General features: G+C 36.3%; 1 protein-coding gene across 1 annotated transcript in view; it reads right to left on the bottom strand.

Moving 5' to 3' along the window:
• Positions 1-451: 451 nt before the first annotated feature.
• Positions 452-14,910, bottom strand: part of FAM98B (family with sequence similarity 98 member B) — a 34,311-nt gene continuing 19,852 nt past the window's right edge. The window contains exons 7-8 of the mRNA XM_082840459.1: positions 4,123-4,290; positions 452-1,823 (exon numbers count right to left, since the gene is read on the bottom strand). Of these exons, the coding sequence (XP_082696585.1) occupies positions 1,482-1,823; positions 4,123-4,290 (510 nt within the window). The 3' untranslated portion in view covers positions 452-1,481. The remainder of the gene's footprint in view (positions 1,824-4,122; positions 4,291-14,910) is intronic.

The following is a 14,910-nucleotide window of genomic DNA, read 5'->3' as shown; positions in this document are numbered from 1 at the left end:
TTAGCTTGAAAAATACATGGCCAAGACTGCGGTGTACACAATATGTGAAGGTTTAACATTATTTTAGATTTCTCCACAGGGTTTACTGTAAAACAAAACAACAACAAGAATAACACTGCCAAATATCAAATACCATTTGTCCACAGGTACTCAGCCTTCTATCTGTTGAGTGGTTAGACCACAGAAAGTTGTTATGCACAAGAGTTGACCAGGAGCCTACAGATTTTAAAGTGGGATTGAAAACATTTATGTGACTATCTTTTTCTCTCTCTACACTAAGAGAAAAATGCATTACTTGGGCCACCTCTTAAACCATTCACAACAGGCCTTTATAAATTCTCAACAAATTGGACTTGTACTTAGGTCTTTATAAAACAACCTGAGAAGGTACAAGTATCACATTCCTTATCTGACAAATGAGGACAAATTAATCCTTGAGAGCTATGGCCATTTCAACCCATAGCACCCCTGGACTAGTGCCATGATTTGAATTCACAACTCCTGATTCTCAAGCCTTCGACTGCTCCAACCACCAAACCACATTTAATCATTCCCCAACCCTTTGTTTCCCAAATCTAGCTGAGAATCAGAATTACCACGGGATACCCTGGCCCTGCCTCTGATCTACTGAAACTGGATATGAGTGTCCTAATCCTGTGTAGCACAGTGCAGCCTGCCTTTTAATATTCGGAGACCTAAAGTGATGGCACAAATGATGATGAAACCAATTTACAGAAATATTTTTCACACCACCATGTAAAATTAGTACATGTCTTTGTCCCTTTAGAGTAATTCTGACCTCAGTCTTTAATTCTGCTGTCAAACAAAACCATATAGATTTCAAATCCAGTTGGAAAATAAATCAAATATGCATAGCAAAAACCAGACTTCAGCTTCAATTAATGGAATTTTAACACAAACCTGGCCAGAGGAATTGCTCATATAAAAGAAAGAAAAAGTCAAGAAATCTTCCTCCTGAACACAACTATCAATCAGTCCCTTTCCCTATTTTGTAAAGTAGGATTAACAAACACAAAACACAGCCACAGGAATACAGATGAGGCAATAGTCTATATTCCTTTCCACTACAAGTGGGGTCATTTATGTGTTTCAGACCTGAATAAAATACAGGTAACAATCTAAATTCAATCATGACAATAAAATACTTTCTATTTTCCAAGTTTGATGGTAATAATATATTTACACTTTTAAAAATAATTTTTGCTCGTTTTTTTTTTTGTTTTTTAAAAAGACAACATGCTCAAGAGTACACAGAATACAGAAAAAGTCATCACTTTGTCTAGGAGATCAAATAGTAGTATAAAACAATGCTCTTTACATACTAAACCCAATTCAAGAATGATATCATCAGGGAATCTAACATGGTGTTTACTTCAAAGATGACATTCAAGTAGTTATTTAGAACACTATGCCTAATGTATCTATTAAGAAGTAAGTCTGCTATCTAAATGCTGTAGCTTTTAATATCTTCTATATCCACCACCACCTCCTCCATATGGATCTCCATAACCTCTTCCTCCATAGCCCCCTCTTCCTCCATAGCCCCCTCTTCCACCATAATCTCCCCTGCCTTGGAAACCTCCTCCTCTACCACCCCCTCCTCCACCTCCACCCCACCCCCCTCCCCCTCCCCCTCCCCAACCGCCTCTTCCACTCCCACCACCTCCTCTACCTCCACCTCCACCACCCCAACCACCCCTTCCGCCGCCTTCTTGTCTCTTTTGCCAAGGGGGCATTTCAGGGGGTGGTGGTTCAATTTCATTCGGCCGTCCTCCCCTGTCAGGCACCCTTCCCATCAGCACCTGTGTAAAGAAATATCTTCTTTCAGTTTTCAATATTTTAAAAGTTAAAATTTACATAAAGGATACAAGCAATATTGAAGTTATTGTTCTAATAAAGAAACAGAAGTCAAGTATTTAAGGACATGAAAGTGTCAGACACAGCAGTATGAATTAATATTGAAAATACAAATGTGATGTGTGACAAATTCCTCACAATGTGCTGTTATTTTTAAGCAATGTGGGGGAATATTTCTGAAACTTAAGGACTTGTTTAAATTTGCTTAGCAAATTTTATAACAAATGTAGTACCCATCACACTAAGAAATTTTTTTAGCAAAACATTTACAATATACATAAAATACATACCTTACATTAATTGACTTCATATCAGTTTATGCAACAACTCTGGACTTTCTATTGCCATTGGTTTGGTAATAGATTATCCAATAAAAGACTATTTCTGAGCACATTTTATTTCAACAGAGTATGAAGTATATATGATAACATGTGGGTATAATGCAGTCAGAGATGAACATAATGGCTATAATCCAAGGTTATCACTGTAAAGAGATACAAGGATTTTCAATGAACTATTCCTTTTTTTTTTTTTTTTTTGCGGTACACGGGCCTCTCACTGTTGTGGCCTCTCCCGTTGCGGAGCACAGGCTCCGGATGCGCAGGCTCAGCAGCCATGGCTCACGGGCCCAGCCGCTCCACGGCATGTGGGATCTTCCTGGACTGGGGCACAAACCCATGTCCCCTGCATCGGCAGGCGGACTCTCGACCACTGCGCCACCAGGGAAGCCTGAACTATTCCTTTTTTATGAGAAATTAAGCTCACTAACTTTCAATGATACTAGTTACTATATTATAGAGAAAAGAGAGACTTGATACACTTCCTTAACCATGCTTTATAATGCTTTGAAGGATAAACCAAGGAAGAGTTTGCTTTAAGCCCCCAACTTTCTGTAGAAAGGAACTACTTTATATGCCTGTGTACAGAGACCAACAGGAAGCAAATAGCTTCCTGCTAGTCTCTTTCAGGAAAGAAGGTAAACCAGAAGTGCCTCAACTAAAATGATCTATGAATCAGTTGTGTTCTACTTCCTTTGATTCTCTAATCAAAATCATGTTTTACTACTTTATGTCATAAATGAAAGACAAAAAGTACAACATCCTCACTGTGGGACAAGGTTCGAAGAAGCAAACATTCTTTTAAAAGTCAGCAATAACATCCTAATTACCAAATCCAAAACATATCAGTAGCTTTTTTCTTGGTTGTTATCTTCATTGGTCTCTCCACCAAACATGCTATGTGGGTGGATATACAGGGATGCTGTTCCAAGATCTCATAAGATTGCCCTCAAATAACCAGACTATAAATTACAAACTCAGAAAAGAGATGGGCAATGTCACTTAAAGAAATAGAACTCTTGATCCATCAAGACTAGCTTATAACCTGATGCAAGACATTAAGTAACATATTTAAAGACAGAACACTTTAAGAAGAGAGGAGGTTGGTCTAAAATGGAAGCAGGAAGGCCCAAACACTGGTGCCTAACTTAGCAATAATTAGCAAACTGACTTTACATACAGCCATCCCTTGATACAGGATACCTTTCTCACTGCATTGAGTGAGAAACGATGTTTTAAAATTACCCAAATCCCTTACTTCTGATTTCTTGCTCTTTTGTAGTAGTTTGTCATAGAGTGATCTATCTAAATAAAGAGTAAGTATATGCTAATCAAGCTAATATAAACATTCTAAATTAGTTTATTGTTAATGCTAATGTCGTAAAGTAAAAAATTCAGTCTCTGAGCTTATTTAAGACTACTGTCAGAGCAATGGATCTATACTCTGAATCAGGAAATGGAACCTCCAAGAGATTCTGCAACTTGCCCAAGGTGACTGCTCTAAGTAAATGATAGAGCCAGGATGTGAACCCAAAGCATGGACTCCTCCCTTTACACCAAGGATCTAAGGAATATGTGAGTACCCGAAATGACTCCTACAGATTTTTACTGACAAAAAATGATTACATTATTGGAAAGAAGGCAAATAATTCTTGCTAATGCTATTCATAAAAATAATTCTTAATTCCTCTAATTCAGATAAAACTGTGGTTTAATTTATGAATACAGAAATTCAAACAAACATGCACACAGAAAACATTACTAAGCCTAAATTGACTGAAGGCCCTCCACCACTCTCTTTTCTAGCAGTTCACTAGGATTAAAAGAAATATGGATTAAATCTGTAAAAACATCAAACAAGGATATTATAAATTCATTATCCGCTGTTACTGAAAGAAAAACCAACCTTATTAATGGCACATGCTGTCTTCTCCCGGCTGGAGCCACTACTTGTCCTGATGATCTTGGATAGATCTTCACGGGCAGCAAGTAGATGTGCCAAGGTTACTGTTGTCTTGGGTGACAAAGCGTAACGCTTAGGCTGGTAAATTCTTGCTATGTCATCTGTTTTTATCTAAATGACAAAATTCAGGGAAAAAAGGAACCAAAGAACATTTCAATGAAAGAGCAATGGTGGGACTTCCCTGGTGATCCAGTGGTTAAGACTCCACCTTCCAATGCAGGGGACGTGGGTTCCATCCCTGGTCAGGGAACTAAGATCCCACATGCCGTGGGGCAACTCAGCCTGCGTACCCCAACTACTCAGCCCACGCGCTCTAGAGCCCGTGCGCCGCAACTGAGAAGTCCGTACGCAATAACAAAAGATCCTGCATGCCACAACTAAAGATCCCACGTACTATAACGAAGATCCTGCATGCCACAACTAAAGATCCTGCATGCTGCAAAGGTCCCGCGTGCCACAACTAAGACCCAACGCAGCCAAATTAATTAATTAATTTTAAAAAAGGGCGATGGCAATCATAATCTTCAGAAAGAAAAAAAGGAGATAATAACACAAGCAAAGAAACAGAGAAGAGCAAAACATTCAAATATCTGATAATCTGTAAGTAGAATGAGAAAAAAAAAAGCCCAACAGTAACAACTCATTTAAAAAGTAACGAAAAAAAAATCCCATTCATATTAACAAAAAGCAAAATACCTAAAAATAGCTGTACCAAAAACACACACAGAACCTTTAAGAAGAAAACATTAGTAAATCTACAAAAACAGAAGTAAAACTTGAATAAACAGAAATACCAAGTTTCTGGATGGGGACATTGAGTATTGTTGGTTTCCCTCAAAATTAACTTATAGATTTATTGCAGTCCTACTGGAATATTTTTTGGGGGAGAGTGGTGGGCAGGGAGGTAAGGGATATCTAAATCATCATTGCCTTAAGAGTTAACATTCATTGACTACTTGTTAAATGAGCCAAGCTATTTATTCTTCATCTAATATCATATCTTTAATCTTCAAAACATCCTTTTAGAGTGGTTGTATAGATAACACTATACTATCTTACCTCGTTCTAATTAAATGGAACTGGTAGGGGGAATAGATTGATGAAACAAAAGAGGCAATTGAGATTCAGGGCCTCATAAATGCATGAATGCAATAAATGATAGAGGAGGTATCAAAGATCAGTGAGACAAAAAGGCATGAAGGAAATTTAAATGTCTATTATTAAGTGAAAGAAGCTAATCTGAAAATAATAATCTGTATGACTTCAACTATATGACATTCTGGAAAAAGCAAAACTATAGAGATAGTAAAAAGATTAAATGGGTTGCCAGGGGTTGTGCGGAGGGAGGGAAGAATAGGCAAAGCAGAGAAGATTTTTCTGGCAGTGAAAATATTCTGTACGATGCTATAATGGTGGATACATGTCTTTGTGTATTTTTTCAAAACCATAGAATGTGCAGCACCAAGAGTGAAACCTAATATAAACTATGGGACTTTGGATAATAATGATGTATCAATGTAGGTTCATCAGCTGCAAAAATTTACTACTCTCGTGGGGGATGATGATGGGCGGGTTATGTATGTGTGGGGGCAGGAGGTAAATGGAAATCTCAAAACCTTCTGTTCAATATTGCTATGAACCTTTAACTGCTCTAAAAATGAAGAATATTAAAACATTAAAAAAAAGAGCAATGAGAAAAGAAATAGATTTTTTTAAATCGTGCTGCAATGAACTGTTGTCTAGTTGTAAAATAATAATAATAATCAACATATAACTAAGGGGATTCCAAATATAATAAAGAGTTCATTGTTTAACTACAAGCAACTATATGCCAATAAAATGAACAACCTAGAAGAAATGGACAAATTCTCAAAAAGATACAAGCTTCCAAGACTGAACCAGGAAGAAATAGAAAATATGAACACATCAATCACAAGTACTGAAATTAAAACAGTGATTTTAAAACTTCCAACAAACAAAAGTCCAGGACCAGATGGCTTCACAGGCGAATTCTGTCAAACATTTAGAGAAGGGTTAACACCTATCCTTCTCAAACTTGCAGAGAAAGTAACAACCCCCAAGCTCATTCTACAAGGCCACCATCACCCTGATACCAAAACCAGACAAAGATATCACAAAAAAAGAAAATTACAGGCCAATATCACTGATGAATATAGATGCAAAAATCCTCAACAAAATACTAGTAAACTAAATGCAACAACACATTAAAACAATCATACACCATGATCACGTGGGATTTATCCCAGGGATATAAGGATTCTTCAACATACATAAATCAATCAATGTGATACACGACATTAACAAACTGAATAAAAACCATATGACCATCTCAATAGATGCAGAAAAAGCTTCTGACAAAAATCAACACCCATCTATGATACAAACTCTCCAGAAAGTGGACACAGAGGAAACATATCTCAACATAGTAAAGGCCATATACAACAAACCCACAGCAAACATCATTCTCAATGGTGAAAAACTGAAAGCATTTCCTCTAAGATCAAGAACAAGACAAGGATGTCCACTGTCTCCACTTTTATTCAACATAGATTTAAAAGTCCTAGCCATGGCAATCAGAGAAGAAAAAGAAATAAAAGGAATCCAAATAGGAAAAGAAGTAAAACTATCACTGTTTGCAGATGACATGATACTATACATAGAAAATCCTAAAGATGCTACCAGAAAACTACTAGAGCTCATCAATGAATTTGGTAAAGTTGTAGGATATAAAATTAATACACAGATATTTCTTGCATTCCTATACATTAACAATTAAAGATCAGAAAGAGAAATTAGGGAAACAATCCCATCTACCACCGCATAAAATACCTGTACTCAGGAGGCAAAAGACCTGTACTCAGAAAACTATAAGATATTGATGAAAGAAATCAAAGATGACACAAACCGATGGAAAGATATACCATGTTCTTGGATTGGAAGAATCAATATTGTCAAAATGACTATACTACCCAAAGTAATCCACAGATTCGATGCAATCCCTATCAAATTATCAATAGCATTTTTCACAGAATTAGAACAAGAAAATGTTACTATTTGTATGGAGACACAAAAGATCCTGAATAGCCAAGGCAATCTTGAGAAAGAAAAACGGAGCTGGAGGAATCAGGCTCCCTGACTTCAGACTATACTACAAAGCTACAGTAATCAAAACAGTATGGTACTGGCACAGAAACAGAAATATAGATTAATGGAACAGTATAGAAAGCCAAGAGATAAACTCACATACCCATGGTCACCTAATCTACGACATAGGAGGCAAGACTATATACTGGAGAAAAGACAGTCTCTTCAATAAGAGGTGCTGGGGAAACTGGACAGCTACATGTAAAAGAATGAAATTAGCACATTCCCTAACACCATACACAAAAATAAACTCAAAATGGATTAAAGACTTAAATGTAAGACCAGATACTATAAAACTCTTAGAGGAAAACATATGCAGAACACTGACATAAACTGTAGCAAGATCTTTTTTGATCCTCCTCCAAGAGTAATGAAAATAAAAACGAATGGGATCTAATGAAACTTAAAAGCTTTTGAACGGCAAAGGAAATTATCAACAAAACTAAAAGAAAACCCACAGAATGGGAGAAAATATTTGCAAACAAAGTGACTGACAAGGGATTAATCTCCAAAATATACAAACCGCTCATGCAGCCTAATATCAAAAAAACAAACAACCCAATCAACAAATGGGCAGAAGATCTAAATAGACATTTCTCCAAAGAAGACATACAGATGGCTAAAAAGCACATGAAAAGATGCTCAATATCACTAATTATTAGAGAATGCAAATCAAAACTACAATGAGGTATCACCTCACACTTGTTACGGCCATCATCAAAAAATCTACATACAACAAATGCTGGAGAGGGTGTGGAGAAAAGGGAACCCTTTTGCACTGTTGGTGGGAATGTAAATTGATACAGCCACTATGGAGAACAGTATGGAGGTTCCTCAAGAAACTAAAAATAGAATTACCACATAACCCAGCAATCCCACTCCTGGGCATATAGCCAGAGAAAACCATGATTCAAAGACACATGCACCCCAATGTTCATTGCAGCACTATTTATAATAGCCAGGTCATGGAAGCAACCTAAATGCCCATCGACAGACAAATGGATAAAGAAGATGTGGTACATATATACAATGAAATATTACTCAGCCATAAAAAGGAACGAAATTGGGTCATTTGTTGAAACGTGGATGGATCTAGAGACTGTCATACAGAGTGAAGTCAGAAAGAGAAAAACAAATATTGTATATTAACGCATATATGTGGAACCTAGAAAATGGTACAGATGATCCAGTTTGCTGAGCAGAAATTGAGACAGAGAAGCAGAGAAAAACCATATGGACACCAAGGGGGGAAAGTGGTGTGGGGCGGGAGTGGTGTGATGAACTGGGAGATTGGGATTGACATGTATACACTGATGTGTATAAAATGGATGACTAATAAGAAAAAAATATATATTTGATAGTGGAATGGACTTGGAATCTTTGATCACCTAAGACACTTCCTTGAACTTTGTAGGTGTCTAAAATAATAATATTCAGTAATTCTTTGCCAACTGCTGATCTTAATGAACTAAATAAGGCTTTTGTCTTAGCTTTTTTAATAAGTTATAACACAGAGAAAAGTGTATAAGTCGTAAGTTTAACTATAAACTTATGACTTATGTGAGTTATCTGAACTCCCACTAGTATAACCACTACTCAGATCAAGAAACAGAACTTTCCCAGCACCTCGGAAGCCTTCCTTATACTATTTCCTGGTCATGACCCCTGCTTTCTGTTCCCATAATCACTACGACCTTCACCATAAATTTGTTTTGCCCAGTTTTGAATTTTTTAAAAAGAAACCATACAATGTATATCATTTTATGTCTGCCTTGTTTTGCTGAATATTGCTAATGTGTTTTATTTCTGTTGTTGCTTATAGCAATACTCACTTATTTTTATTGTCTTCTATATTTTATTATATAAATGCAAAATATAGTCTAATGTTGATGAACAAAAAAAAAAGAAATCCTGGGCATGGACTGACTTCGTGTTAAGAAACCCATTACAGGCAGGGAAAAAAATGACAAAATGAATATATAAGGTCAAGAATTTGTATGCAAAAAAAAAAAAAACACATGAAAAGATGCTCAATATCACTAATTATTAGAGAAATGCAAATCAAAACTACAATGAGGTATCACCTCACACTTGTTAGAATGGCCATCATCAAAAAATCTACAAACAATAAATGTTGGAGAGGGAGTGGAGAAAAGGGAACCCTCCTACACTGTTGGTGGGAATGTAAATTGGTACAGCCACTATGGAGAACAGTATGGAGATTCCTTAAAAAACTAAAAGTAGAGCTACCATATGATCTAGCAATCCCACTCATAGGCATATATCTGGAGAAAACCATAATTAGAAAGGGTACATGCACCCCAATGTTCACTGCAGCACTACTTACAATAACCAGAACATGGAAGCAACCTAAATGTCCATCAAAAGAGGAATGGATAACGAAGATGTGGTACATATATACAATGAAATATTACTCAGCCATAAAAAAGAACGAAATAATGCCATCTGCAGCAACATGGATGGACCTAGAGTTTATCATAGTAAGTAAGTCAGACAGAGAAAGACAAGTATCATATGATATCACTTATATGTGGAATCCAAAAAAATCGTACAAAAGAACCTATTTACAAAACAGAAATCGAGTCACAGATGTAGAAAACAAACTTACGGTTACCAAGGGGGAAAGGGAGGGGGGAGGGATAAATTGGGAGATTCGGACTGACATATACACACTACTATATATAAAATAGATAACTAATAAGAACCTACCCTATAGCACAGGGAACTCTATTCAATACTCTGTAATGACCTATATGGGAATAGAATCTACAAAAGAGTGGATATAGGTATATGTATAACTGACTCACTTTGCTGTACAGCAGAAACGCACACAACACTGTAAATCAACTACACTCCAATAAAAAAATTAATTATAAATTTTTAAAAAGAGTTCACTGTTTAAAGTTTTATTTTAAACTGAAAAACTTAACCATATTATAGACTAAAATTTCTGCACATCAAAAGACATAAAACAAAAGACCACTGGGGAAAATATTTTCAACAAATAAAGCAACTAGCTAACTTCCTTAATATATAAAAAGCTCAATCAGAAGGAAAACAGGAAGACCTTAAGGGGAAAAAAAGACAAGACACAAATAGAAATTTCAAAAAAGAGGAAATTCAAATGACTAATAAGCTTATGAAAAAAAGTTCAACTGTACCACTAATAAAAAATATACAAGTTAAAACAACTTAGTCTTTTTTAACCATCAAGTTAGCCATAAAATTGATAATATTCTAAATATTAAAGAAGCTAAAGTGAAGGCAAAATTTCATTTACCCTACTTGTAGGAGCTTAAATTCATACAAACTTTGTAAAAAACAATTTGGTGATGTGAATCAAGAGCATTAAGAGTCATAACCTTTCACACAGTAAATTTCCATTTAGGAATCCCTAGGAATCCATGGGTTTCACATCTGCAGACATGGAGGGCTGATTGTGCAGTTACATGGGACAACATGGATGAACCTTGAAAGCATTATGCTAAGAAGCCAGACATAAAAAGCCACATATTGTATGACTCCTTATATATATGAAATATCCAGAACAGGCAAATCCAAAGAGACAGAAAGTAGGTTATAGTAGTGAGGGTCAGAAAAGGAAGTTGAAGGTACAGCAAATGACCACTAATAGGTGCATGTTTCTTTTGGCGGTGAGGGAAACGTTGTGGAATTAGATAATGGCACAGAATACAGTGAATATACTAAAAACCACTGAACTGTACACTTTAAGATGGTGAATTATAACTCAAAAAATAAGAAATAAATTAAAAATCAATTTTAAAAGGACACCGAAATAGAACATTTAGAGATATGGGACAATGATCACAATATATTCAGTTAAAAAAAAAAAAAAAAGCAAACTATACAAGTATACTCAGTCCTATTTCAATACCAGCAAAGTAACAGAGAAACCAGATTAACCATACTAATAAACATGTATAATCTTTTTGAAGGGCAACTCTAGAGTGTGCATCAAAAGCATTATAATGCATATTCTTTGATCAAGGAATTCCACTTTTAGGAATATATCATGGACATGAACAAAAATTTAGCTGCCAAAAATTTCATTACAGGGTCAAAGGAGACAAAATTAAAGAAAAACTCAATGTCAATCAATAGAGTATATCTGTATGCAAAAGATTTTAAATGCTGTAGAACAATATTTGATGAGTCATTCAACATCAGACACATGAAATAGGGAGAATAAGATAAAGATATATTAAATTTAACAAGAAAAGAAAACTCAGGGTATAAATGTATATACTCACATAATCAATTGAAAAGGATGGCATGAAAGGCCAAAATTTGACCTATACTCTGAGAAAAAAGATATTTAAAAAATCTTCCGGACTAAGGGAAAAACAACAAAAACACAACCTCCTTGTCCTAAAACATGATGAAAAAAGACCAAGATGAGAAGATAAGATATCAAGATATTTCCTAAAGGTATTTTCTCAAACACACTAAATTATTTTTTTCAAAAAATATACATATACTACAATAAACAGAATGGAAAAAGGGGATACAGGTAAGAAGGGAACCAACATCTCAGAAAATGAAACTGGGAGCCAAAAATAGGGGTTAACTGTCTATTTGTGCAATAGTCTATTCTTCCAACCCCTGGTGCCATGTTGCCACTCCTCCTCCTCTGGCCAAAGGAGAATAATGTATAGAAAAAAAAAATGAGGCTTCCCTTCTTGAAACACTGAGCAGCTACAGAGAAAAGACTTCTCCAAATGAGCATCAGGAATTTCCACAGCACAGGAGGCAGCTCCAAAGTCTGACATCAACAATCCTGATCAACGACTACAGTTCCCAATCAGTTTTTCAGTGTCTTCTCTTAAATATGGACAACAAAGGACCATCATGATTTGAAGAAAGCCACCACGAGAGAGAGACCAAGAAAAACAAACCAAAAATTGCCCTGGAAGAGACAGAAATAATTAAAGGGGAAAAAAAAAAACAACCTTTTTTTAAAAAAATTTTTCATCCCCATTGAAGAAGATAGCACGTTCATAAAACAAGAAAAAAAAACATGAAAAAGGAAAACTCAAGAAGCAAAAAGAATTCCTGGAAATGAAAAAATGATGGCAGAAACAAAAATTTAGTGCCAAGCACAAAATAAAATTGAGGACATTTCCAAGAAAGTCAATCAAAAAGGAAGAGACAGAAAATGAGAAAAAAAATAAAGCAACTCAAGTGGATCTATCCAGGGGATCTAATATCTGAATAACAAGTTTCAGAAAGAGAAAACAAAAGGGAAGAAATTAATAAAGAGAAATATAAAAGCTAAGAGTCTACAGATTGAAATGCCCACCTAATGTTTAGCACAATGAATTCAGGAAGACCCAGACTGATATATGCTGTGAAATTTCAGAACTCCAAGGATAAAGAAGAGAGTCCAACCACCAGGGAAGTCCCTGTTTTTCTTTAATTAACAATGATCTTTCTTTTTTTTTTTTTAACAATGATCTTTTGATGTTCCTACTACCTCGTTCCTTGCAAAAACTCCTATATATCCTGACTCCTCCCTTACCTCTCTTCAGAGCAGTCCCTCAGAGTCATCTGAGAGGCTGTCTTCCAGGCTTAAGTCCTCAGCAAGTCTGTCAAATAAAACGTAACTCTCAAAAAAAAAAAAAAAAAAAGGGTCCAAAAGCTCCCAGTGAAAAATAAAAGGTCATCCAAAAGGACAGGCAATGGCACTGGGTTTCTCAACAGCAGCACTATATGCTAGAAAACAATGAAGCAATGCCTTCAATATTCTTTTTTTTTTTTTTTTTGCCTTCAATATTCTTAGAGAAAAATGTTTTCCACCTAGAATTTTATATTTACCCAAACTATCAATCAAATGTGGCAGCAGAATAAACATTTTTAGAATTCAAGGGTTCAGAAAAATCACTCCTATGCACCCTTTGTTAGGAAGTTATTTGTGGACTTACTATGGCAGATTGAGGGAATAAACAATGAAAGAGAAGGCCATGGAATCCAGGAAATAGTGGAGTAGCCAAGGACAGGCACGCAAACAACCCAAACTGCAGTAGAAGGATACAAGCTTTTAGGAGGGAAAGTATAGAAAAGAGGACTCATTAGAATACTTGATTTTTAAAAGTATATTTAAAAAAGAGAAAAAGAAAAGAAAAGAAAAAAGCAGCAGCCGCATATGATAACGAAATACAATGCAGGAAAAAAATAAACTCCAATTAGAAGACACCTGGTAAACAGAATGGCTCCCCCGAGATCTCCACATCCTAATCCCTGGAACCTGTGAATATGTCACCTTGAAGATACAGATGTGAGTTAAGTTAGGGATCTTGAGATGGATTATCTGGGTAAGCCCAGTGTAACCACAAGGCTCCTGATAAGAGAGAGACAGCAGAAGGCATGTGACAATGGAAGCAGAAGGAGAAAGAATGGAAGATCCTACACTATTGATTTTGAAGATGGAGGATGAGGTCATGACCTGAGGTACACAGGTGGTATCTGGAAGCTAGTAAATGCAAGGAAACAGATTCTCCCCTGAAGTGTCCGGGAGGAATGCAACCCTGCCAATACCTTCATTTTAGGACTTCTGATCTCTAGATCTGTAAGAAAATAAATGTGTATTATTTAAACCACGAAGTTTGTGTTAATTTATTACAGCAGCCATAGGAAACCAATGTGGGGCACCACATGGAGAGAGAGACCACCTAAGGGCCAAGATGACAAGTGAAGCACCCCAAGAAACAGTTAGCAAAACCCAGACATGTGAGGCAACCGTCTTGGATGTTCCAGCCCAACCCAGCCCAGGTATCAGTTGAATGAAGCTGCATAAATGACCCCAGTTGATACAATATGGGGGCAGGACAACTACCCAGTTAATCCAAAGAATGTAATAATAATATCTGAGAGTAACAGGCACAGATTTACCCTCCTACCTGAAACAACTATAAAACTGGACAACCCACGTGAACCAGTGATTTTCAGACACTGGACATCAAGGAGCACAGGACACAATGCTCCCTCAAACAGGGGAAGCAAATGTTTTCCTATAATTGTCCCAGCTTACAGTCTGGAGTGGAGGATCCCAGACGCCGCCTGGGTACAGATTACAGACATAAAATGGGAATGATGGGTGACAGCTCTCTAGAAAACTACCTGAAGAGATCCATATTTGGGAATGCCCCCACCCTCCAACCCTCTCTTCAACTGGAACACACTCCACAGCCTTAAGCCACCTTTAAGGTTTGTTCAGGCATCAGTGCTACCTGATTCATTCCTAAATCTTTTTCTTTTTTTTTTTTTTCTGAAGAAAAAAATCAGTATTTTACTTTTTCGGCAGTTGAATAAAAGGATTTAGACATATATCAAATGGGAAAAAAGGGTTTTAATCCCTCTGTGGAATAGGAAGAGAGACATACTATACTGGAAAGACTACAAAGACCATGAGGAGAGAAACCAGAGAATACGTGGCCTCAGTCCCATCATTTCAGAACACAGTAGCAGCTTGTCTGTTAATTTCTTTCCTCTCAGCCTGGGTGACCTCTCACAAGCTTAACAGTAACA

The sequence above is a fragment of the Leucopleurus acutus genome, assembly GCF_964270905.1.
Source record: "Leucopleurus acutus genome assembly, chromosome: 1".
Lineage (NCBI taxonomy): Eukaryota > Metazoa > Chordata > Mammalia > Artiodactyla > Delphinidae > Leucopleurus > Leucopleurus acutus.
Note: the sequence above shows the minus strand (reverse complement) of the source record. Positions and strands in the feature narration are given on the sequence as shown.